This window comes from Vipera berus (genome assembly GCF_964194415.1).
Source record: "Vipera berus genome assembly, chromosome: 3".
Classification (NCBI taxonomy): domain Eukaryota; kingdom Metazoa; phylum Chordata; class Lepidosauria; order Squamata; family Viperidae; genus Vipera; species Vipera berus.
The window spans coordinates 202,147,071-202,173,235 of NC_138204.1; the positions used below are offsets into that span (position 1 = coordinate 202,147,071).

At 41.3% G+C, this 26,165-nt stretch overlaps 1 protein-coding gene across 1 annotated transcript in view; it reads left to right on the plus strand.

Moving 5' to 3' along the window:
• The window catches only part of DEPTOR (DEP domain containing MTOR interacting protein), a 77,789-nt gene that overhangs the window by 3,882 nt on the left and 47,742 nt on the right, over positions 1-26,165 (plus strand). Inside the window, exons 3-4 of the mRNA XM_081325182.1 lie at positions 22,245-22,423; positions 22,607-22,730. Coding sequence (XP_081181308.1) covers positions 22,245-22,423; positions 22,607-22,730 — 303 coding nt within the window. The remainder of the gene's footprint in view (positions 1-22,244; positions 22,424-22,606; positions 22,731-26,165) is intronic.

Genomic DNA, 26,165 nt, shown 5'->3' on the forward strand with positions numbered 1-26,165 from the left:
GAACCAGACAATTCTACCTGGAAGAGGAGGTAGTATCTTTATTCATTAATGGGTTGCTTTTACCTGAGCAAATTTTAAGGAATGGCGCAAGTAGTAGCTATTCTTCTGTTAACTTCAGCCAGCTTCTCTAACAAGCCACCATGGGAATTCTTGGGAAGTGTGATCCAGTATACTTGGAAAGTCCTTAATGGGAAAAGTTAAGTCTCCGGCATTCTTTTTCAAACTTGACAACTTTCAGATAGGTGGAACTCAGTCATCTCATGCTGACTGAGGAATTCTGGGAGCTGAAGTCCACACACTTTAAAATTGCCAGTTTTGAAAAACACTGGTCAATATCTTCAGTGGAGGAATAAGAAAGAATCAGTTACACCTTCTGTGTGCAGATGAACAACTGGGGAGTAAAATTCCTACCTTATTTGTAATGGATATCAGCTCTGTTCTGAGCCATGCCTGGTTTTTGCTTTGAAAGTCTGGGTTGTGTGTGATGTTTGTGGAGGTTTCAGGATTATTGGTTCAGTGCTAGAGGATTCTGTCTTTCCAAAGCAGTGTGGATTAATGGCCCTTTGATCTTATCTGCCTGTGTCCATACAGGGTCCCCTAATTTCATTTTGGTCAACAAAGAGGCATGTGGTTTTTCCAGATCTTCCTCAAGCTATTCTGCACATTATCAGATGGCTAAAGCATGCATTCCATTTCTCCTGGCCTCTCTCAAAGATTAGAGGCACATTGATTTGGTCACCTAATGGAGGCTCCAACTGAGTCTTGGCATGGCAGATTGCCGTGATGGCTGGTGCGTGATGGGCTGCAGAAATGGGAACTGAGCAGGTGACACAAACTGAACTGCAAAGAGGCAGGAACAAAATTTGCCATGATGTGCCAAAGCCAGAGAAAGTACTGTGAAGTGGCAAAAAAAATATGTTCAGATCACAAGAACAAAGCAGAAGGGTTTATGAGTAGTTTTACCCATACAACAGGGCCAGAGCACTGGTGTGTGACACCACATTTTCCCACTCCAGCAGAAGATCGTTGCACAGATAAGGCCCCAGAGGCAAATAATGGCACCATCATGAGTGCATGAGAAGGAGACTCAGTAGCTTAAAATAACATTGTTCTCTTTTTTCTCCTTTTCCTTGAGAGCAGCAATGCATGAGGGCATGGTTGACAGAAGGCAAGATAGTCAGGAGAAGGAGGGAGATACAGGTGTAGCCAAGACACAAGTGGAGAAGCTTGCTGAGCACATGCATTCCATTGCAAAGGCGTGTTTCGAAAATGGACACAGAATAAACCTGTGCAGCAGGCTGCAGAGGGGAGGCTGCAGAGGGGAGTCTGAACTGCAGGACCATTGCTGTCCATGGCTATGGGAGGCACCAAGAATACAGCCAATCAAGCAATGAAAGCTACGTGCTTAGATGTATCAAGCTTGTTTAAGGTTGGAATTGAATGTTCCATTCACTTTTCTTCACATAAAGGAAGATAGAGATAATTGAGAAGAAAAATTGGAAGAGCTGGTCCTGGAAAAGTGGAAAGCATGGGAAAGAAACTCAAAGGAACCTTGTCATGATTGTGATGGAGCAGAGAGAAACTCTGAAAGAACCTCAAGATTCTAATACAAGTGGATATTTGTAGCTCAGGATTGATATGAGGGGGGTCCTTGGTGCTCTCAGAACTTGATGGTTTTCTTGCAGACATTTCATTACCCAACTAGGTAACATCATCAGTGCTAGAAGGGAGTGGGGCTTGCTTTCAGAGTCTGAAAGCATGATGAAAACTCCTCAATTGTTGAACATGTGGACATACTTCACCATAGCTTCAACCGGTAAACAGCATCCTGGATCAACCTAAATCAAAAACACTAGAGAATTCCTGGAAACCTGGCACTCAGATAAACCAGGATCAACAGGCACATAGAGATAATAATGTCTACATGCCGCTCAAAAGAGACAAAAAAAGTTAGAAGACCACAACACCTCCTGATCAGCAGTCAACCCCCAGAAAAGCAGAGATAAATAACCAAGTAGCAAACAGCCAAGGAACTGTTAACTCAGTAAACAACAGCCTAATCAAGGAACGACCAAGAACACTTCTACCAACAATGACAGAGCAAGCGACTTGCATATAAACAGAGAGAAACCCCACTCCCTTCTAGCACTGATGACGTTACCTAGTTGGGTAATGAAATGTCTGCAAGAAAACAACCAAGCTGACAGAGCACCAATGACTCTTATGTTTCAAGATTCTGTTATTATAAGGTAAAGGTTCCCCCGCATATGCGTGCTAGTCGTTTCTGACTCTAGGGGCCGGTGCTCATCTCTGTTTCAAAGCCAAAGAGCCAGCGTTTGTCCGAGGACGTCTCCGTGGTCATGGGGCCGGCATGACTAGATGCCAAAGGCGCATGGAACGCTGTTACCTTCCCACCATAGTGGTCCCTATTTTTCTAATTGCATTTTTACGTGCTTTCGAACTGCTAGGTTGGCAGAAGCTGGGATGAGTAACAGGCACTCACCCTGTTACGCGGCACTCGGGATTCGACCCGCCAAACTGCCGACCTTCTGATCGACAAGCTCAGCGTCCTAACCCACTGAGCCACCGCGTCCCTTCTGTTATTATACACTTCAGTAATAAAGGATCATTCCTGTAACCATTAGGATGTCCATTTTCTGACCTAGGATTCCTTGTAGGGCTGACATTCAGTGAACATTAAGAAAAGCTTTGCCAGATTTCTCAGTTAGGATTTCCTTAGCTCAGTTCTATAATAACTGAATTGTCTCTTGGATGCTAACACATGGCTGGAAAAACCAAACCCAGCAACAACAGAAATTATTCTTTAAATTTGTACAAAACGTTTCAAGTTCAAAACTGCTGCTTCAACTGTTCCAAACTTGAAACAAAACTCCTGGTGTTTTAAGAGTTTTGTTCAAGATGCAACAGAACATTTAATCCTTTCTTACAGCAGCATTTTGACTATTGTGGCCACAGTCAGCCTTCTAACCTTGAATTAGGCTGTTTTGACTGTTTTGCGCTCAGGACAAAATGTTATTTCAGAACCAAGAGATGGTTTTCAAATCAGAATAAAGCACTGAGCCATTTCGTGTTTTCTACTTAATAGATGTAGCCAGTTCAGATTGTTCTGGCAGAAGGTTTCAAGTGCTGCTGTGTAGTCACAGCTCAAAACAAGTTTCTCCTTACATGATTACCCCTAAGGTTTTGATCTGCATGGAAGATAGCAAATACCCAAAATGTTTAGAAAAAGCTGGGGTGGGGTGGGGAGGGGAGCAAAAACAACTGAAAAATGGAAATTTTCTCCAAGAGAAGACAATCAGCACAGTAGCTTCGTTTAGAGCATGGAGTTTACAGAAAGGAAAAGATTATTACTAATTTAAAATAATATTTGTTGTGTGGGCACCAGAGTACTTTGTGCTGAATCAATATATTTTCTAAAATGAGCATGTCTAAATTTTGGTAACATTGTTCTTTGTGTTATGCTCACGTTGACCTATCTTTAAAAAAATCTGTTCTGTGATCCCATAACATACTATGCCCAGATATATTATGGTTTAACATGATGACCTGGCTGACACAAAATGTAAGGCAGTTGCTAGGTTAGTTCAACACAAACCACAATTTAGGTTAGTAAAATCCTCAGTTTAAGTTTGACTCTTGGTAACTTCATGAATGTGTCAATATAATTTTCTCCACAGTGGTTTGTCATTCCTTCTGATTTTTCCCCCCCTGGAGATCTCCCATAAAACCAACAAAATATTAACCAGATCTGACCCTATTTAGCTTTTCAAGATTAGCTGAGATTGACTGGGTGATGAAACAAATTACCCATCTCCGTTTTAGTATATATAGGTAGTCCTTGACTTATGACCACAATTGAGCTCAAACTTTTTGTTGCTAAGTGAGATATTTGTTAAATGAGTTTTGCCCCATTTTACCACCATTCTTGCCACATTTGTTAAGTGAATCACTGCAGTTGTTAAATTAGCAACATGGTTGCTAAGTGAATCCAGCTTACCCATTGACTTCAGTGATCAGAAGGTTATAAAAAGTGATTACATGATCTCGAGATACTACAACCGTCATATGTATGAGCCAGTTGCCAAGCATCTGAATTTTGATCACTTGATCATGGGGATGCTGCAGTGGTCATAAGTGTGGAAAAAGAATCATATTTTTCAGTGCCACTGTAGTTCAAATGGTCAATAAATGAACTGTTCTAACTCGAGAACTACTTATACTAGACAACCTGTGTACTATTGCGTCATTGTTTCAGAGATATCTCCTTACCTAAACAGAGAAACAGAATAACAATGGGCAAGCACTTAGAACAGGAGTAAATTCCAATTTCCTGCTGGCTTGCCCATTGAATTTCCTTGTGGGAAGGTAGCAGAGAGTGTTGAAAACAATGACAGCAGAAAGTGGTGCAGCACCGCTGAAGCAGACCCAAATGACAATCGCATGACCACAGCTGACCGCTACAGTGTGGCAGTATGGAAGTGGCCACAACTTTGCCAAATTTCAATCCCATGGGAGTTGCAGATTTTGGCAACATTCTTTGAGTTAGTCTATTTGAGGTACATTTGATTCAAAAATTGTTGCCCTGTGATACATCGTTTTGCCCAATTGAAGGTTACAATCATATGCAAGAGCGTTTGTAGTATATATACAGGTAGTCCTCGACTTACAACAATTCATTTAGTGACTGATCAAAGTTACAGTGGCACTCAATAAAGTGACCATTTTTCACAATTATGACCATTGCAGCATCCCCATGATCACGTGATCAAAATTCAGACACTTGGCAACTGAATCATATTTGTGACTGTTTCATCTTCTGGGGTCATGTGATTACCTTTTGCGACCTTCTGACAGGTCAGTGGAGAAGCCAGATTCACTTAACAACTAACTTAACAACTGCAGTAATTCACTTAATAGCGGTGGCAAGAAAGGTCATAAAATGGGGCAAAACTCACAATAAATGTCTCACGTAGCAGCAGAAATGTTGGACTCAGTTGTGGTTATAAATTGAAGACTACTTGTATAAACATAATCAAAATGATAGGTCTCTCCATGTTAAATCAATATTTGAATACTGAGTCTGAGGTTATAGAATAACAATAACAGTAACAATAACAATAATAATGTTGGAAGGGACCTTGGAGGTCATCTAGTCCAACCCTCTGCTCAGGCAGGAAACCCTATACCATTTCAGACAAAGAGTTGTCCAGTCTCTTAAAAACTTCCAGTGTTGGAGCATTCACCACTTCTGGAGGCAAGCTGTTCCACTGATTAATTGTTCTGTCAGGAAGTTTCTCCTTAGTTCTAGGTTGCTTCTCTCCTTGATTAGTTTCCATCCGTTGCTTCTTGTCCTGCCTTCGGGCGCTTTGGAGAATAGCTTGACCCCCTCTTCTTTGCGGCAACCCCTGAGATAATTGGAACGCAGCTATTGTATCATCCCTAAAAAGAAAGAAAATGCTTTTCTTTCTTTTTCATTAACAACTGTCTTGGAGAGAGAGAATCTGATCAAGCACGTTACAGGAACTATGCATGTAATGGGATGGAGAAACTGTCAGCCCTTCAATGTGTAGACCAGACTAGAAAACAAAGTGCTAATGCTGTTTTTACGATAAAGTTACAATAACAGAATCTTGTAAGACTGAATGTATTGGGCCCCCCCACACACACATACACTTTTTGTCTTCATGAGAACTAGAGAGGGTCTTTCCTGAGTCATTATTTTTCTCAGGTTATACTTCTGCCCCAGACGCAGATTTCTTTGACCAGGCTTGTGGTTGTGGCTCTTCCTCCTGTTCCTCAAAATTTTTCCTTCTTTGGCTCATTATAGGAAGAGCTCGACGACCATATAATGTAGGAACCGAACCGAGGATAGAAATTTTAAAGCTGTTCTTAAAAGGCAAGATTTTTTTTTGAGCTTCTCTCTCAGTTTTCACCGTTTGAGTTTTTCTTCTTTCAAGTTGGCTTAGTTCAATAGCATGGCTCAGTGTAAACCTTTAGGCCAGAGTGCCCAAACTGCAACCCAAAACCCACTTATGTATCATCGGGTGCTGGGTGGGTGTGGCCCATTGGGTGGGCGTGGCTGCGGTGGTAACGGCAGACTGGGTGGGACTAAAATGTTCAATCAATCAATTCCAACTTTGCGAGATCATTTTTTTTTCCTGCGAGAAGTTGAAATTGATTGGTTGATTGAACCTTTTTTTTATTTTTTTTGCACACGGCAGTGGAGGCCTAAAGTGAAAAGGTTTTGTAAAACCCAGCTGAAGGCCTAGGACTGGGGCGACGGAGCGCATGCCCACAGAGAAGGCTCTGTGTGCCACCTGTGGCACAGGTGCCATAGGTTCGCCACCACGGCTTTAGGCAATAGCACGGGCTGCTGTTCTTTGCAAAATCTGTCATGTGGACGTTTTGCTCCCTCTTCAGTGAATTCTTGCATAAATTATTTGACAGTCGCAAGCTTATAAAGACAAGGGAGAAACTGCACCGTAAGGGGAAGATGGAGACACGCTGAATTTGATTTTTTTGTAAATATGCATGCTTGGTAATGGGTAGTTGCTTATATTAGACAAAACTTGCTAATCATCCATTAAAATCAATTTTAACCACTTGTTCACCTTTTCCATAGTTAATCAATCAATACTATTATATTAGCAATACTTAATCAAACATTAAGGATAAATTTCCTAACAGTGAGAACAATTAACCGGTGGAACAGCTTGCCTTCAGAAGTTGGGGGTGCTTCATCACTGGAGGCTTTCAAGAAGAGACTGGACAGCCACTTGTCAGAAACAGTATAGGTTCTCCTACTTGAGCGGGGGTGGTGGATCAGAGGCCCCCAACCTTTCTAGGTTGGCAGCCTGGAGAGAAATGAGGGGGGAGGCATGAGTGCGTGTGCGATGCTAGGGGAGGCCTAGTGCCCGCACGACACTCAGGGCAGTGCTAGCATGAGGGGGGCGTGTGCATGCACACACATGCGCACACTGGCCAGTCATTTAGATTTTTTATTTTATTTTAATTCCATTTATATCCTGCCCTTCTCCGAAGACTCAGGGCGGCTTACAAGCTTAGCAGTAGCCTTCATTCTATGTATATGCCTGCTTATTAGGGCTTTCACACACACACACAAGCGGCATTATTACAAAGTCAGCTTAATTGCCCCCAACAATCTGGGTCCTCATTTTACCTACCTCGGAAGGATGGAAGGCTGAGTCAACCTTGAGCCTGGTGGGACTCGAACCTGCACTAATTGCAGGCAGCTGGTGTTACTTAAGGAGGCATTAGCCCACTGCTCCACCAAGGCTTGGCCCAGTGGCCAAGAGGCCACAGCCTGGTAGTGGGCCACGGCCCACAGGTTGGGGACCCCTGGACTAGATGACCTATAAGATCACTTCCAACTCTGATATTCTGTATTCTGCATCTCTATCTCTATCTCTCTATATATTTCTACATTCATGTCTGTCTGTCTTGTCTGTCTATCAACACACATACATACACATATACACACATGGCATCATGAAAAATTGAGATACTAATGGGAATTCTCGACTTACGACTGTAATGGAGCTTGCCCTTTACGAGTTATCACCTGATCAACCCTATTTTATGATCAACCCTATTTTATTTTTACGGTGATCATTAAGTGAATCCACAATTGTTAAGCAAACACTGCAGTTGTTAAGCAAGCCCGTTGTTTGCTATGGGGTGGTTTTGCGGAAAACCAGAAATAAATGCCAGTTTTCGACATTGTAAATTGCACTTCTGTAACTGCAGGATATTGAAAAGCAGGCTGGTTGCTGCTTTGCTGTGAGTGACAGCATTAAGACCGTCAGAACCAGGTCATAAGTACCTTTTGGGCAGCGGGCGGGGGGGGGGGAGTGGTCTGTTGTAATTTTGACGAGTTGCTAAGTGACAGGTTGTTAGTAAAGGACTACTTATAGTTGCTAGCCAGTTCTGAAAAATAGCTCTAAGGTATATAGCTCCTCAAAGAGAAATCTTAGCGTATGGCATTTTTGCTCTGCATCCTCTCAAACCTGGAGAAACAGTCTTTAGGAAGTTTCTAAATAAATTTCCATGTGGAGGAAGGAAAGAGTGATGTATTGCTTACATATTTATCACTTTTGGCATATTGTTCTCTTGTATCACAATCCTAAACACTAAAAAGACTTCCTCAGAGTTTATCAGGTCCACGGATCTAGCAAACCAACACCACTGCTTCCTGAAAGTAAATTCAATTATTTCAGTATGATTAATGTCCTAAGATCTAATATTGTTTGTTAAGTCAATGTTCAGAACTAAAGTTGCCTCATTTCCTTCTCTGTTTTTGTTCAATGCAGCTTAATTATGCAGCTTAATCCAACGCAGAGCATTGCTAGCAAAAAAAATGTCATGATTTTTTAAAAAATTGTGTGAAGAAGTACAGGTAGTCCTTGACTTACAACAGTTCGTTTGGTGACCATTCAAAATTACAGTGGCACTGGAAAAACTGACTTATGACCATTTTTCACACTTATAATGGTAGTAGCAACCCCACGGTTACGTGATCGAAGTTTAGAAGCTTAGCAACAGATTCATATTTATGACGCTTGTAGTGTCTCAGGGGTCATGTGATCAGCTTTTGCGACTTTCTGACAAGCAAAGTCAGTGGAGAAGCCAGATTCACTTAACCTCCGTGTTACTAATTAAACAATTGCAGTGATTCCCTTAACAATTGTGACAAGAAAGGTCATAAAATGGGGCAAAACTCACTTAAGAAATGTTAGCAACAGAAATGTGGTTGTAAGTTGAGGACTACCTGCCTTGCATTTTCTGTTTCTATGCATTCCCACTTTTTCTGACATTCGCTACTAGTTCATACATTCTGCTAAACAATGTTTATTTACTCATGAATGAGTAAGCCGTAATTGGCTGGCTTCCTGGTTTATGTCTAAGACGTAAGGAACAGTTTGCAAACCACAGTGAATGTATTAATGCAAGCTGCAAGCCACAATAAGTATACTTAAGCAACATACAAATCTTATAATGTAATTTGATGTGTAAACCCTCTCCTTATCTGCCCAGTGTGTAACCTATAGAAATATTTCTCTAAGAAAATGCACCTAATTCCCAAGTTACCAGCATGTGAGCTTTCTAAGTTAAATGAATTGGTAAGTTAAATCAATAGAGTGTATAGCTTTTCTTAAAACAACAATTTTGAGAATTGCTCTGCAGCTGTGCTATTACATGCATTCTATTCCAGGTCAATCCTCTTAGGGATGCACGTGAAATTAAAGTTTTTTGAATATTAAGAAAGAGATGCTGTTTTAGTATTGAAGTGGGACCAGAGAGATCAGTTTTAATTTAACTCTCAATGTGAAAACTCTCTCAGTGACTTTGATACCGGCGCTTTTAGCCCAACCTACCTCACAGGGTTCATGTAAGGAGAAGTAGGAGATGGGAATTGCATGAAGAAAGGCAGGTCAAATGAATTCAGGAAGTCCTCGACTTACACTTACAACTATTGCAGCATCCTCATGATCCCATGATCAGAATTCAGGCACTTTGCAACCAATGATTGCGACCAAGATGTTAAAGGTCAAAGCAGTACTTTGAGTTGTGTCCAAAAAAACCCCAGTGTGAATAGAAAAGTCCTAGAATAATATGTTCCATATCAACCAATCCTAGTGAGCAGTCAAGCTGCTGGGTTTTATATTAATTGAAGTCTCCAGATCATTTCAAACACAGTCCCATGTACAATGTGTTGCAATAATCCAGCTGGAAGTTATCAGAGCATAAACACTGCATCTGTTACAAAGTTCTCCATCGAATAAAGTTGTAATTGATAAATAAGCACAGGCTGATAAAAGGAACTCTGTGCCACTGAAGGCACCTGGGGTTCTAGAACCAGTCACAAACTGTGAACCTCCTTTGGAGTGAGTGTGGATCTCACCAGGACAGGCAAGATATCACTTAGCTGGCTAGATGCACCAACCATAAAAAGTATCTTTGTCTTGTCTGGGTTAACATTGAGTTTATTGATCCTTATCTTGTCCATTATACTACCCTGATGTTGATTCAGAATGTCTACCCGAACCTCACCTGTTATACAAGTAGAGTTCGAGGTAGCAGACATGGCATCTCAGACCACATCCCTGGTTGACCTCTCTTAGCAGTTTCATGAAGGTAACAGAATGTTATCTTTCATGAAGATAACAGAATAACAGAATTGGAAGGGACCTTGGAGGTCTTCTAGTCCAGGGCTTTTCAACCTTTTCACCCATTGTACCACTTTTAGGATATGGCAACATCCGAGTACCACCAGTCACCTAGCAAGGTGTCAAAAACTTGATGACCAAAAAAAAAAGGAAAAAAGTGATGAAGTACAGGTAGTCCTCGACTTACAACAGTTTGCTTAGTGACTGTTTAAAGTTACAATGGCACTGAAAAAAGTGCCCCCCATGCCACAGCCGAGCAAGACACCTGCCTGCCTGGCAGCGCTCTTCCTCCTGTCCAAGGTTTTCATTGTTGTGAGCGTTTCTGTTGAAGATTGGCAGCGGGGGTGGAGTGGGGGTGTTTGGTTTTTATTCCTCCCCGTCTGCTGGGTGGTTGCAGCAGGTTTTGGTCACTTCACATGACCCTGGGACAGTGTGACCGTCATAAATATGAATCACTTGCCAAGCATCTGAATGTAAATCACAAGACCCTGGGGATGCTGCAACATTCCAGCTGATTGGCGCTTCTTCTAGGCTCAGCAGATGTGCCAGGATCAGCGCTGTGTTCCAGCTGGGGCCTGGCACTGATCCTAGTGCTTCCACTGAGCCTTGATAGCCTCGAAGAAGCACCAATCAGCTGGAAAGCGGTGCTGATCCTGGCGCTTCCGCTGAGCCCTGACAGCCCTGCAGCTCCAGCCGTCTCTCGCTCAGGCTTGTGCAGTGCTGCCACCAGTTCAGCTCATTCCCCTCCCCCGCTACCACTTTTCTAGGATGGTCGCGTACCACCTACCGGGTGCCAATGTACCACAGGTGGTACCTGTACCACTGGTTGAAAAGCCCTGTTCTAGTCAAGTCCCCTGCTCAAGCAGGAAACCCTATACCAGGGGTAGGCAACCTTGGCTCTTTTATGACTCATGGACTTCAACTCCCAGAATTCCTGAGCCAGCTTGGCTGGCTCAGGAATTCTGGGAGTTGGAGTCCATGAGTCATAAAAGAGCCGAGGTTGCCTACCCCTGCCCTATACCATTTGAGAAAAATGATTGCCCAATCTCTTCTTAAAAACCTCCAGTGTAGGAGCACCCACAATTTCTGGAGGCAAGTTGTACCACTACTTCACTGTTCTCACTGTCAGGAAATTGGATATAACCCTTGGATATAGGAATACCCCTAACTTGTCACTCCTAGTCCTTCTTTTCATTAAACTAGACATACGTAATTCCTGTAACTGTTCTTCGTAAGTTTTAGATGTTAAAGAGCATAAAATGGAGTCCTGGGGAATTCTATAATGCAACTGCCATGAGACAGAAGAATTTGTTCCCAAATCATCTTCTGGAAATTAGGGGTTGGACTCACCATAATAAAGTTGCCCTCATCATAACTTTGATAACCTGTCCTAGAGGATACAAGTCAACGGTACTGAAATCTGATGAGAAGTCCAGGAGACACAGCTGGATCTTTCTTTCAGCAGAAGCCATCTCACAAGCCAACCAAGACAATTTCTGTTCCTAGTTAGGCTGGAAACTACTGTCTATTGAAATAGATCTGGAAGATCATTTCAGTTTCATTTTATTGAAGACACTGAAGGAAATAAATGCAGTGGAAGAGCTTTGGGACGGAAACAATTTCCCCAACCTGAGTATACAACAGCACATTGAGCACACTAACATTTTTAAAAAGTTCATAGCAGAGCTCGTTGGCAGGATGTAATAAGACAGGTGAAAGAGAGATATCAGGGTGAAAGTTTATTGGAACAAGTGTTGCACGTTTAAAACGCAGAATGTACATATATAATGTTTGGGGCTCAGGTTTCATAACTGAAGAAGCATAGGCTTCATGTAAGAGTTACTTGGTTTGTTCAGACCAGATATTGAGAGGGATATTTTGACCCAACCAGCTTTTGGTCTTTTTCACACCGGTCCAGTGGGGGAATCTTACAGAAAGCAAAGAAGTTCAGGAAGATATATAATAAGGGAGGACAAAAGATTGGATTAGAGTCCTCGGAAAGCCACCGAGATCTCTCTGAAGCGTGATAGTCCTTCCACGGACAAGATCCCCTCTCCCATGAGCAGTTAGTGGTCTCTAACAGGAGAGAAAATCCCTCCCCTTTTTTAATTAGTGATCTTTAAATGACCCAGTATTTACTATTGGAACAGAATGAATGGCCAGCAAAGTGCTTTGTGGTTCTGGATTTCTTCCACCACCTTTTGTAACTCACACGTGTTCTCCAGGGCAAAGTGATGGGAGAAGTTCATGTGTCTGATAGAAGAGGAGAGGGGTCTAGGAGAAGAGTCAAGGCCAGTGTCACGGATACAGGAAAAGAGAATCAGGATGCTCAGGATATTCCAGTGATGTTCTCCAGAACTTAAAAAGACAAGTTCTTCACCCTTACTGGGTTTTCAGTGGCTGACAGCTAAATATATCTGAGGCATCCCCACTTTGGGTTTGGACATAATGGCCTGAATGGGCCCCCTTCAGCTCTGTGGTTCTGTGAGTTTGTTTTTAAACTCATTCATTTTGCTATCGTGATGTACTGCTTCTAAAAATTGTCAACTAGCTCCGCTGCCGAAGCCACAATGTACTGAGACAAACTCCCAATTTAATTCCATTTTGATTAATCCTCCTCAGCCTAGCCAGTTCTGCTGAGCAGCAACATGGGCAAATTATGTTCCTTTAAAAAATTAATTGTAGATGTTTATTTTACTCCATAATATAAACATACTGTCAAGTGTGTGGGTGGTTGTTTTTTTTTTAATTTGAGAAGATCAATGTGGCTGTTAAAGCTACATGAATGCTAAAGATAGAGGATTGAGCCAGCCTACTAAATAACCTATCCTGAGATTGCCTGTTAAACATGCATGGGATTGCACAGTTAAGGCTTTAATGTTTTTGTTATGGAAACTTTTGAACACTTTGCTCTGTTTTTCTTATAAAAAAAGAGGAATGTGCATAGAAAGAGAAGGAAAGGCCGAATTGTCAAAGACCCAACTATTTGAAAAACTGATCAATGCAGATTTTTAAATTTAGAAACAGTCTTGATCTCTCATGTCTACAGGTATATTTTCAGCTAACTTTTACCTCCTTCACACCCCACAAATCATCTTTTAACAAAAATTGCGACCTGTTTATGCTAAGGCTGCAAGAGTTGATGGGCGACTTCTACACCCAGACTGAGATGATTACTTTTTTTTCCCCCTTTGGTAAGGATTCCTGTTCTAGATTTCACAGGCACCATTTAGACTTTGTCATCTGAAGGAGCAATATATTTGGAAAGCACTTGCTATGCCCTTTTGTGGACAAACTCGTATCCGTAGTCAAAAGAGTTAAAGGTTCTTAGCTAACAAGCCAGATGGGCAATTCACTGATGCTTTTTAAAAGGTTCAGCTGTATGCATTCCTTTGATCTTGCCAGTCATAATAAAAAAGGAGTGCACAAATAATGAAGTTTCCATATTGAAGATGGTAAATCATTTGCTAGGAAAGTTGGCTGTTAGAAGCTCCACCTTCTTGGCAAAAAACTTATTATTCTGCCAGGCTTGTAAATAGCAAGTCATAGGGGCAGTGAGGGTGAACCTTGTGGGCTTGGCATGTCGAAAATTCAGAAAATGCCTATTTTGACTCTGCTGGTGTCTCTCTCTCTCTCTCACACACACACACACACCCAAATAAAAAGAAAGAATTCTTTATCTCTTCCCCACTCCCCATCTAGGTCACCCTGAAGAGAGGCATTTGGTTCTAGTGTCAAGGCTGGATCTTAAGTACAGAGGTCAAGTCCTTGACTTCAGCCCTAGTGTGACCCCTGCCACTACAAAAAGCCACTTTGCACCATTCCCCAAGGTGTGCAAGCCTTGGGGAACGGCATGATTCCTCTCTGGCTCTTCAGTATCTGCCATGCCCCAATAATAATAATGATAATAATAATAATAATAATAATAATAATAATAATAATAATAATAATAATAATAATAATAATAATAGCTGCTGCTGCTATTATTATTATAAAACTTTTATTCATAAAACATGAAACTCAGTGTTCAGTCGACTGAGTTTCATGTTTTGTGAATAAAAGTTTTATAATAATAATAGCAGCAGCAGCAGCAACAACAACAACAATAATAATGTTGGAAGGGACCTTGGAGGTCATCTAGTCCAACCCTCTGCTCAGGCAGGAAACCCTATACCATTTCAGACAAATGGCTGTCCAGTCTCTTCTTAAAAACTTCCAGTGTTGGAGCATTCACAACCTCTGGGAGCAACATGTTCCACTGATTAATTGTTCTGTCAGGAAAATTCTCCTTAGTTCTGGGTTGCTTCTCTCTTTGATTAGTTTCCATCTGTTGCTTCTTGTCCTGCCTTGAGGTGCTTTGGAGAATAGCTTGGCTCCCTCTTCTTTGTGGCAACCCCTGAGATATTGGAAGCACCTCAAGGCAGGATAAGAAGCAATGGATGGAAACTAATCAACTATCTTCAAGCGATGTTCACATCATGGAGTATCAGCTTTGATACATGTTATCATTGGTTCTCTATCACTATCACTGTCATGGTGATGTTGAAAACCAGGTTCCATGCAATAATTTTATCACCCATTTTGAAACAGGCTTGCCTTTATTTGCAAAATATGATATTGTGAGCCAAAATATGCATTTTGTGGGTTAGTGGCTGAAGTTTGGAGTTTGTTTGCCATTAATGCAGGTCTCTTTAAAAGATCCATATTATAAGTAATTAAATGTGTAACTTTAGAAGTATTGGATGCATTTCAGTTAAATTAACCTTTACCAGACACACACACACACCCTTTTTTATCTACAGTAACATTTTTATAGCTGGCACCTGTATACAGGAGTATGCATAACTTTCTTTTATTGAACCCAGTTTGGTTTATATTTTCTGGTCTGTGTGTGTGGGGGGGAGGGTGAGGTCTTATCATTTCTTCCTATTTTGAGGATAATTTTCCAAGGGCTGAGATGTAAATAGAAAAAAGAGCAAGAAGCTGGAAAGTCTTACCCATTAATTTCAGGAAGCTGCTAGAAAACAGCTAATTGCAAGCAAGAAAACTTGTATCCTAAAGCTACTTTCTTCAAGAAGTGTTAAGGAAGCCATACATCAGGCTACCAAATCTATTTACTTTGCAATGTGTTGAACTGTATGTGGCACGGGTGTCAAACTCACTACCTCACGTGACGTATCGTGACACATCACGACTCTTTTTGCATTGCCGGTAATGGGGTAGGCGCGGCTTCGGTATGATGAAACCGGCCCGTGGGCTGGCAGTTGGGCACCCCTGGTATATGGCAACATCAAACATCATGGAAGAGTGGAAGAAGGATAGTTTGCCCACTATAGAAGAATGGGTGTTTAAAGTTTCGAATCTTGCAGAAATGTCTAAGATTTCTGCTTATTTGAAAGATCATTCACAGGAAAGATATATTTCAGTTTGGAGGAGATGGGTAAATTATATTCAGAACAAATATGGGACTAAAAAGTTCCATTTAGCTCATGAGTAGATTTTAGTGGGATATTGTTATTGGTACTTTGTTTGTAGTTATGTTAAAGGGGAGTTAAAGCACATTATGAATTTGGTTAATTGTATATTATGCATTTTTATTTAGAATATGATTATTGTAACTATAATCCTGTATTTAGCTCTGGGAAGTGGGGGGGGGAAGTGGGTGGGTTTGGGGTGGGAGGGATTTGGGGATATATTGTAAAATTTTGTTTTTGTAAAACTCTTTAATAAAAAAAACATCATGGAAGAGAATGGGCAAAAATTAATTTACTGGGTCTACTGTATTGTTTTAGTAGAACCTTGAGGTCTGCCAACTGGATGCAAGATTCTGGGTTCTCTTAAGAAGGGGACATTTGAATTTTGGGACACGTGGAACCCCAATAGAATTTATTTTCAGCAGTTTTATTAGAAGTTGTATGCAAATCTTGTCTCTTGCAAATTTGTTCTGGTTTTTTTCCCCGTTTGCTCAGCAGAAAAGTGAGAGGAGGATGGTTGTGGTTGCTTTGCTTAAATTACAGTGCTGGGAGAGTTTTATTGGTCCATTGCAAATCAGATACGAACATTTTAAGCTCATCTGTCTTTTGACAGTCATTATCCTGTGGCTTAATTTTTACATGTTGGAATAGAAGATTAATATTAAAAAGAGCTATTCTGAAGTGGCCCAGCAGAGCCCATAGGACAGAAAGCTGGGAATCACCCTGCTTCTCATAGAAGACCTCTGACTAGATCAGCGGTTCCCAACCGTTCCCACTCTGCAGACTGGCGGTGGTGGTGGGGAGAGGGGTCTGCAAAGCAGGGGTTGGAGAACCCTACTCTAGATCTTCATACTCCTGCCCTATCTCCTCCTTTGGAATAGCAGCTTGGTAGTCTCCAGCACCATCTTGTCTGCTAGAGTGCTGTTCACCTGGCCTTTTCCGCCTGATTCCAGCTTGTGAGAGAAAGAGGGGACTCTCACCACCTGCTCTAGGACAGGATTGCAGGATCCTGTTACTGGGAATAAATAATCAGAGCAAGAATGCAGAGAGTACCGTCAGGCAAGTGTTAGTAACAATTGAGCATGAGAAATAGAAGACAAGATTTCCACTGCAGCAGACAACACAGGAAAAGAGGCTACCGGATTTGAACTAGGAGGAGATGTAAATTCATCCTCAACATAAGACCGTCACGTGTTTGTAATGGTTTCATTCCTGACATACAGTAAAGGTTTAATTCTTAACTGTGTTCTTCAAGCCCCTGGGGAATTTCACTCTAGATCAGGTTTGGGAAGCTTTCCACAGAGAGCTTGTAAATTCAGCAGGCATAGTATATCCCAGGAGTAGGCAACCTTGGCTCTTTTATGACTCGTGAACTTCAACTCCCAGAATTCCTGAGCCAGCCATGCTGAGGGGAAAAGGAGAGGTTTCCAAGCTGAGCCATGCTGGCTCAGGAATTCTGGGAGTTGAAGTCCACCAGTCATAAAAGAGCCAAGGTTGCCTACCCCTGGTATATCCTTTCAATATCAGTTACTTTCTTAAGAGGATGGCCTATGAAGTTATTAAGACCAGAGGTTAAAATTACAGACATTAAACCACTGGCAATTAGAATATTGTCGTAACTGTAAAAATACCCTCATATGACTAAGCTTTTTGTTCCAGCTTGGAAAATAATAAATCAATATTACCTTGCTTAGATCAAACCAAAGTCCACAAGCTTTCCATCTCTGGCCAGCTGCTCCTTGTTAGCTGTAACCTTTGGTACATTATTCTGCAATGTAAAACCTGAGTAATAAGCATAACTTTTTAGAAGAAAATAATGTTTAGAAATTAATAACTACTATTATTAATGGCTAAAGTTCTAACTACTTAACTACAAGTTCTAACTACATAATTAATGGCTAAGCTACCTATATGTAAGGGAAGCGGTGGCTCAGTGGTTAGGATGCTGAGAAGTGGTTAGGATGCTGATCAGAAGGTCGGCAGTTTGGCGGGTCGAATCCCGAGTGCTGCATAACAGAGTGAGCGCCTGTTACTCGTCCCAGCTTCTGCTAACCTAGCAGTTCAAAAGCACGTAAAAATGCAAGTAGAAAAATAGGGACCACGACGGTGGGAAGCTAACAGCCTTCCGTGCGCCTTTGGCGTCTAGTCATGCCGGCCACATGACCACGGAGACGTCCTCGGACAAATGCTGGCTCTTCGGCTTTGAAACGGAGATGAGCACCGGCCCCTAGAGTTGGAAACGACTACTACGCATGTGCGGGGGAACCTTTACCTTTACCTTTACCTACATGCAGGTGGTCTTTGACTTATGACCCTAGAATTGAGCCCAAAATTTCCATTGCTAAATGCGATGGACATTAAGTGAATTTTGCCCCATTTTACAATGTTTCTTGCCACAATTGTTAAGTGAATCACTGCAGCTGTTAAGTTAGTAACATGGTTGTTAACAGTAAGTGAATCTGGCTTCCCTATTAATTTGCTGGTCAGAAGGTCACAAAAGTTGATCACATGACCCCAGGACAGTCATAAATACGAGCCAGTTGCCAAACAGCCTGATTTTGATCATGTGAGCATGGGATGTTGCAATGGTCGTAAGAATGAAAAACAATCATAAGACATTTTTTACAGTGCCGTTGTACCTTTGAGTGGTCAGTAAATAAATGGTTGTAGGTTGAGAACTACTTGTACCAGTAATTGGTGCTTATTTCAGATGGACTGTTATTCCAAGAAGAGGACCAGCAAGATTTTCATTTAAAGACAAATTAAAAGTAAAATGTAATTTGGATGTATATTCTAATCTGTACATATTCTGTGGTCATGGCTTTTAATAATTACTTTTGCCCTATTAACAATTTCAACTTATACATCATTTTTATCACTCCCTGGGATCTGCAAGCAACGTTTTTTAAGTCCATATACAGTGTTCTTCCATTGTAGTCTGTTTAGTTATTACTGTTGTCAAGTAAGGTTGGAAAGCTGCCCATCTAAAAGTATGGAGAGCTGTTCTCCTTCAAGATGGACAACACTTGGCTGGGCTGATGCACAATGTGACTCAGTGTAAGGCTTACATACTTTACTCTCTGTTGAAAGCAAATGTATTTGAAAAGCAGTTCAATCTATTTAGAAGAAATTCACTCCTCCCCCCCTCTTTTTTTGCAGCAAATCATTAAATTGATGATATCTGGATTTCAGATCCAAATTGACAGTAGATATCTGGATCAGTCAAAGAGGATGGGAAAAAGAATAATGTGATAATTACTTGATAGGAAGACAATTGGAAAGCAAAACTATACGTTTTCTTCTCTTTTCATTCCTTTCCTTTTTCTTACTTTCTTTTTTGTTTTGTTTCAATACGTTTACAGTACTGCAACACACACACACACATTTTGAAAAGGTTTAAAAAACACAAATTAGAATAAGGTCTAGACGAAGAATAAAATGCAATGAGAAACACCAATCTAATTGGATGAAGTTTCCTCCCAGTCCAAGTTTAACCTGAGATCTCTCTGATCAAATAAGAAGGAAGTTCATTTTCCCCCAAAGATTATCATTTCAATCAACAAATAATATGTAATATTATGAAGAATGTGTAATGTGCCAACTTGATTGGGTTTTGGTTTTTGGTTTTTGGTTTTTTTGCAATAAAGAAGCACTTAAAAATAAAGTCAGTGGGAGGAGACTTGGCCAACATCAACAGAAATCTTTGCTAACATGTTGGTGCCTGTGCACCAGGTAAATATATCTCTGGTTGTTGCAATCTACTAAGCTGACCTAATTGATGTAACCATGCTGTAGCCATTTCTGGTTTTCCCATGTACCCCTTTGATTACTTTTTCCTTATGTAAAATGTAGAGCTGTTATGACTGAGGCTCAGTTGTCTTGGATCTAATCCTTGAAAATGGTTGATGGTTTCCACAAGAGAAAATTTAAGCCACTTAGAGAACTGTCAGATTTTTCTTAAAATAATTTCCCCTGCACAGCTTTCATAAATATATGTCATAAGTAAGAAATCCTGGAAAGATATATAAGTTCTCAGATTTCTGTCAAGTGGTACATTCCACCTAGATTTACAACTATACTGAAATGTCTGAAACTGTTCCTGTTGATTATTTCCACTCCTGAGTCTGAAATACTTACTCATTTTTGTAAACACTATGCATTCAAAACCTTTGCTTTTAGCTCTGGATATAGTTATTAAAGTCCTTTGGTGGCAGGATATTGCAAATAATGTAGTAATTCCAGACTTGTTAGCACTTCCACGAGAGAATTATTCTTGGCTGTAGCTGACGTGCAAACCTATTTTTAATAAACATATTGGAACATGTTTATTCATTTCCGTGCGTGGCGGTGAAAAAGTACTTTTGTTAACTCCTCGTGTTTTTATTGCCTGTTGGGCCAAGAACCAATTCCACCATCTGCTAGATTTACAAATGCCTGATTGTTCTTGGTTGTGGTTATACTACTGAGTTAATTTTCACCTCTCCAGACTGCTCTAGAACTGTAATTCTAGGAAGTGAACAAGAGATTTTTTTAGCAGAGGGTTCTCAGCCACTAATTAAACTAAATTTCCCAGGATCCTATTTGGGAAACATTAAAAATTAATCTGCAAATATTTTTGCTTTCTATACTCTTCCCTGTGAAATCACACCTCTCCTTTCCCTGATTTTGAGAGACCTCAATTTGGAAGACTTTGATGCAATGGACAAAATCTGTTTTTACAACTTTATGCTTCTGCACTTATTGAGAATATGCATATGGAAAATCTTATTCAGTAGTGGCCACTCTGCTTTAACATGCATTAGTCCATTAAAGCAGGGGTCCCCAACCCCCGGTCCATGGACAGGCACTGCTCTGCAGCATGCCAGCAAGCGGGCTGCACAAAAAAGCAAAGCTTCATCCTCGGAATGCAGGCCGTATTCCAAACGAGACATGCTCTGGTCCACGGAAAAATCTTTCTCCATGGTACCGGTCCCTGGTGCCCAAAAGGCTGGGGACCTCTGCATTAAAGCAATGGTTTACTGATTTTGTGCTTTCAAAATGAAGATGTGAATTTCTACTTTGCAAAGAAAGATGCTAAGACTGATACGGCATGTATAGGCATCAAAACCCTCTGAATGCTTCTCTATAGGTTACCTACCTAATGAATACTTTTAATAATAAAAAAGCACCCTCTATCCTTTTCAAAAGGGACGCGGTGGCTCAGTGGGTTAGGACGCTGAGCTTGTCGATCAGAAGGTCGGCAGTTTGGCGGGTCGAATCCCGAGTGCCGCGTAACAGAGTGAGTGCCTGTTACTCGTCCCAGCTTCTGCCCACCTAGCAGTTCGAAAGCACGTAAAAATGCAAGTAGAAAAATAGGGACCACTACGGTGGGAAGGTAACAGCGTTCCGTGCACCTTTGGCGTCTAGTCATGCCGGCCACATGACCACGGAGACGTCCTCGGACAAGCGCTGGCTCTTCAGCTTTGAAACGGAGATGAGCACCGACCCCTAGAGTCGGAAACGACTAGCATGCGTGTGCGGGGGAACCTTTACCTTTACCTTATCCTTTTCAAAAGCATTTCCCCACCCCCCCTCTCTGACAAGATTTCAGAAGTGGTTTTCAGTTACCCTATTCCTAGGGCTGACAGAGAGTGACTGGCATAAGGACACCTAGAGGGCTTCATCCCAACTTGGTTTCATGGTTACTAGTCTACTTAACCACTATACCAAACTGGCTCTTTAAAAAGCATTCAATCAGATGGCTGCTGCCGAGTATCTTCTTTGAAGATTTTATTTATTTGTTAGATTTATATCCTGCCTTCAAGGCACCATAGATATAGTTTCTTCCTTCTATTTTCCTCCAAACAACAACCTCACGAGGTGGATTTGGGTGAGAGAGAATAGCTGGCTTAAAGTTACCCAGCTAGCTTTCATGCTCAAGGGAAAACTGGAATGCTTCCCAGTTTTTAATGTAGCACTTTAATCACACTTAATTTCCCAGAGAAGAGGGTAAAGGTAAGTTTTATCTTCATGGTGGGGTTCCCCTAGGGCTAGAAAGTGCAGTGTAGCACAACTTACCACTTTAGTTTGTGTGAAATGCATATTTTATGACTTGCCATTACAGTAGCCATGTTGTAGCTAGATAAAACAGATATTTTTGATGTTCCCCATAATAACGTCTTAACGTTCCAGAGGTGCCTATCAATCCTAAAATGTTCGGGAATCATGGACTTACATTGAACCATTATATTTGTAACTTTGGGATTCGCTAGCTCTTGTATTTCTGATTTAATTAATGAGAGGAAGGATGAAGACCCAAGGTTCGTCCTGATGTCCTTCATAGGTTGAATGATATTAACTTCAGAAGCAGAAAGTCCTTTTTGGCCATTGATATCTCCTTCAGAATGAATGTATGATGGCGAAAAATGAGAAATTGACATATTTGACAATCTGCATGCAAATCCCAAAATACAATGGTGCACTCATCCTTTTTCAGTTTGCAGTATATAGACAAATTCCGGTTTTCAGGGTAAACACAAATCAACAAAAGTTGTTTTTCAGTGTGATATCAATTGTTTTACAGGCTCAGGCTGCATGAAGAAAAAATTATTAAGGACCGAAGACACCACCTGAAGACTTACCCAAACTGTTTTGTTGCCAAAGAATTGATTGACTGGCTGATTGATCACAAAGAGGCCTTTGACAGGGAGACAGCAATTAAACTTGTGCAGAAGCTACTGGATCGTAGCATTATCCATCATGGTAAGTGAAAAGAATCAACGTTCTCAGGCTCTTATCCAGAAATGCTAGTTAGGGGTTCTGAAAGAGCTCAGGATACGTTGAGGAGGTGAATGCTGTGGTTTGGAAATGTAAACGTGAAACCACAAAACTTGAATAAAAATATCTGGAGTGCTTCATCCTGATTTCCTGTGTTTTATGTTTCAGTTTGTGATGAGCATAAGGAATTCAAGGATCTCAAACTTTTCTACCGCTTTAGGAAAGACGATGGGACATTCCCACTTGACAACGAAGTGAAGGCTTTCATGAGAGGACAGAGAATATACGAAAAGTACGTTCCACACACAGTAGGTTAAAAGGACATCTAGTCTTTCCCGCCCTTCTCCTTTGTTTGTGATGTTCCATTTTGGTCTTGTGACATATCTAGGCAAAAGATCGTGGGCCCTTTCAGAAAGGAAATCGTTGGGACCAATACTTGCAGAAACACAGCCAATATACAGGAAATAAACATCAGAGTAACAGAGTTGGAAGGGACCTTGGAGGTCTTCTAGTCCGACCCCATTACAAATGCTTGTAAATTGCTCAGTAGCCAGGGAATGCAGACTAAGAGTTACTTGTTGAGATCTGCAGCTGTAGAAATCAACTCAACTCAATCAATAAAAATACGTTGTGGGGCTAGTGAGAGCAAGTCTGATCACTAGTGGGAATGGAATATAGTGGAACATAGGTCTAGTTATACTTGCTCCTTATTTTCCACCAGTGTTGCTTAACAGTTTTGTTCAGTGACTTCATTTCCTGGAGCTTTTCAGAGAATGGAGGCACCACCTTGGATTGGTGGACAAGAAGATAGAGTTAATTTTATGTAGCAGCTAAGTTGCTTCCGTTATCCAGAGGTTAAACCGATATCTACAAAACTGTTCTCCAGAACACTGGGAAATGCCCCAGATATACCCTGGAAACTCTCTGGATCCATCAGGGGCCTGGGGTGGGCCACCTTAATTTGGCCTACCTTTCCTACAGCAGCTAGTAGTTCCAGTTAACCTCATGGTCATGAGGAAGCAATCTGTCCATCTTTAAAACCCTAAGTGGATTCTAACCTGCATGCTAGAACATTGCTGTCCTGTGTGAATTCACCTGTTCTTAAGAATCAGATGTTGTTTCTTTTGTACTGTTACCTTCACACCCATGGTTAGCATGAGCATACAAAAGTGCTTTCTCACTGGCAACACCTTGTATATGGATCTTCTCTCCAAGGAAATTAAGGCGTATTCTCCTTCAGTTATTTTCTACTGCCAAGTACAGGCATTTTTCTAACACTCAAAACTGCTTACGAAATAATCTTAATACATTAACGTAGAAAAGATCCAATCTCAAAAAGCTTGGCAGAATAATAGAATAACAGTTGGAAGGGACTTGGAGGTCTTCTAGTCCAGACCCCTGCTCAAGCAGAAGACCCTATACCAGTGGTTCTCAACCTGTGGTCCACAATCCCATGGCGGTCTGTTATGTTACAGGGGGTCCACGAAGGCTTGAAAAATGAATTAAGTCTTGGTGGTCTGTGGCCATGGTCCATGGCCACAAAAGATATTTAAAGGGGGTCCATGGTGAAGAAAAGGTTGAGAACCACTGCTGTATACCAGGGGTAGGCAACCTTGGCTCTTTTATGACTCGTGGACTTCAACTCCCAGAATTCCTGAGCCAGCATGGCTCAGCTTGGAGACTCTCCCTTTCCCCTCAGCATGGCTGGCTCAGGGATTCTGGGAGTTGAAGTCCACGAGTCATAAAAGAGCCTACCCCTCCCCTATACCATTTCAGACAAATGGCTCTCCAACCTCTTCTTAAAAATCTCCAGTGATGGAATACCAGTTGAAGCTCTGCCCATGATATTAGACTTGGGGAAAGTGAGAATAGGGAGGAACAACAGAAGAAGTCTTCTTCTGAAAGCAGAAAGTGTGTGTGTGTGTGTGTGTGTGTGTGTGTGTGTGTGTGTGAATAAATAAATAAACCTTTATTGTCAAAGTACAACATGTGTACATTGAGATTAGCTGAGCCTCCCCCCCCGTGCTCTCACCCCCCAACACACAGTGACAACAAACCCTCCATCCTACCACACCATGTGAACCATCTACACCACACCCCGGCCTCCCAAGTCAATTCTGCATATGTTCACAGAGATTATGTCCCATTTAAAAGTCTAACAGCCCACGGATAAAAGCTATTTTTCAGCCTGTTAGGTGCGGCTGGCTATATTCCTATATCTCCTACCAGATGGTAGGAGAGTAAAGAGATACCGTCCAGGGTGTGAGTCATCCCTGAGAACCTTCCTCACTCTTCCAAGGCAACGAGCCCTGGCGATGTCATCCAGTGGTGTCAGGGAACAGCCCACAATGTCTTGTGCTGTGGCGGGGAGGCAATCAGTTTAGACTAATACTAACACTGGCCTTAACTTTCAGATGGATTGCAAAATAGCAGAGTGAGGAGCAGAGCTAACATTTCTTCCAAACTTCCCAGATTGAATTTCTCAAGGCATTCTGCAGAGTTCTGGAGGAGAGAGTAGAGTAGCTGAAATATCAGCAGGAGCCAGGCATAGCCATCCAATGTCATGTGTCCTTATCTGTTGATTTTAGAGGGGGAAATCCCAGTATAATGCAATGATTTATGGCAGAGGTCTTCAAACTTGGCCCTTTTATGACTTGTAGACTTCAACTCCCAGAATTCCTCAGCCAGGCATGTTGGCTGAGGAATTCTGGGAGTTGAAGTCCACAAATCATAAAAGGGCCAAGTTTGAAGACCTCTGATTTATGGGATGGCTGAGACAACTACAAAACAGAGGAGGTTTTTGTGATGTTGGCAGTGGTTTGTTCTCCGAGCTTGTTGTTTAGTTTCCGAATGTTTCGTCACCAGGCTAGGTAACATCAGCAGCGGAATTTTGGTTGAAGTTTCTTGTTTTAGTTCTCTTCCGCTTTTATAGCTCTTATATGGTCAGTGGATTACATGACCGACTGGATGACTTCACCATCAGATGGCCCTCACATGGTGTGACCAGTTGGTCACGTGTCCCACTGATCACATAAGATGTATAAAAAGCAAAAGAGAGCTGAAACAAGACACTTCAACCGAAGTTCTGCTGCTGATGTTGCCTAGCCTGGTGACGAAACGTTCAGAAACTAAACTGCAAACTTGGAGAACAAAAATCATCACCATCATCTACCTCCCGAGCTACCACTATTTTCCACTATATTTCTAATGTTTTGTGATGTTTACGTGTTGTTGTTGTTTTCATTATTTTAAGCTTATCAGCATGTTTTATTATTTTACAGTTTGTATATTAAAGTCATTCTGAGTTACTGGTTTGGTACAGGAAAAACAGGGTGAAAGAACATCTTCAATGTCTTAAAGAATTAATATACACATTACTCATTTAATTGCATGATTTTCATCCTGTTGCAGCTTTTTGGGATTTTTCCCCCAAGAGAAATGTTATGCTAAAAACTAGCAAAGGTTATGGAAGATAAATCCACAGTGTATCATCAAGATTCAGAACCGAAGGCTGCATGGGAAATATTGAATGTCATGCTAGATTGTTTGGGTCAAATAACAGTGGAAGTAAATCATACTCTCCGTTCACAATAACAGGCATGTGATTTTTGCTCAAGCTTTGCAGCTTGCTCGGAACATGGGTGTTGACATTTACTAGGAGTTGACATTTACTAGATCTGGGTAGTACAAAAGGTGAACCATTGTGTAATTGGACAAATTAAATAGG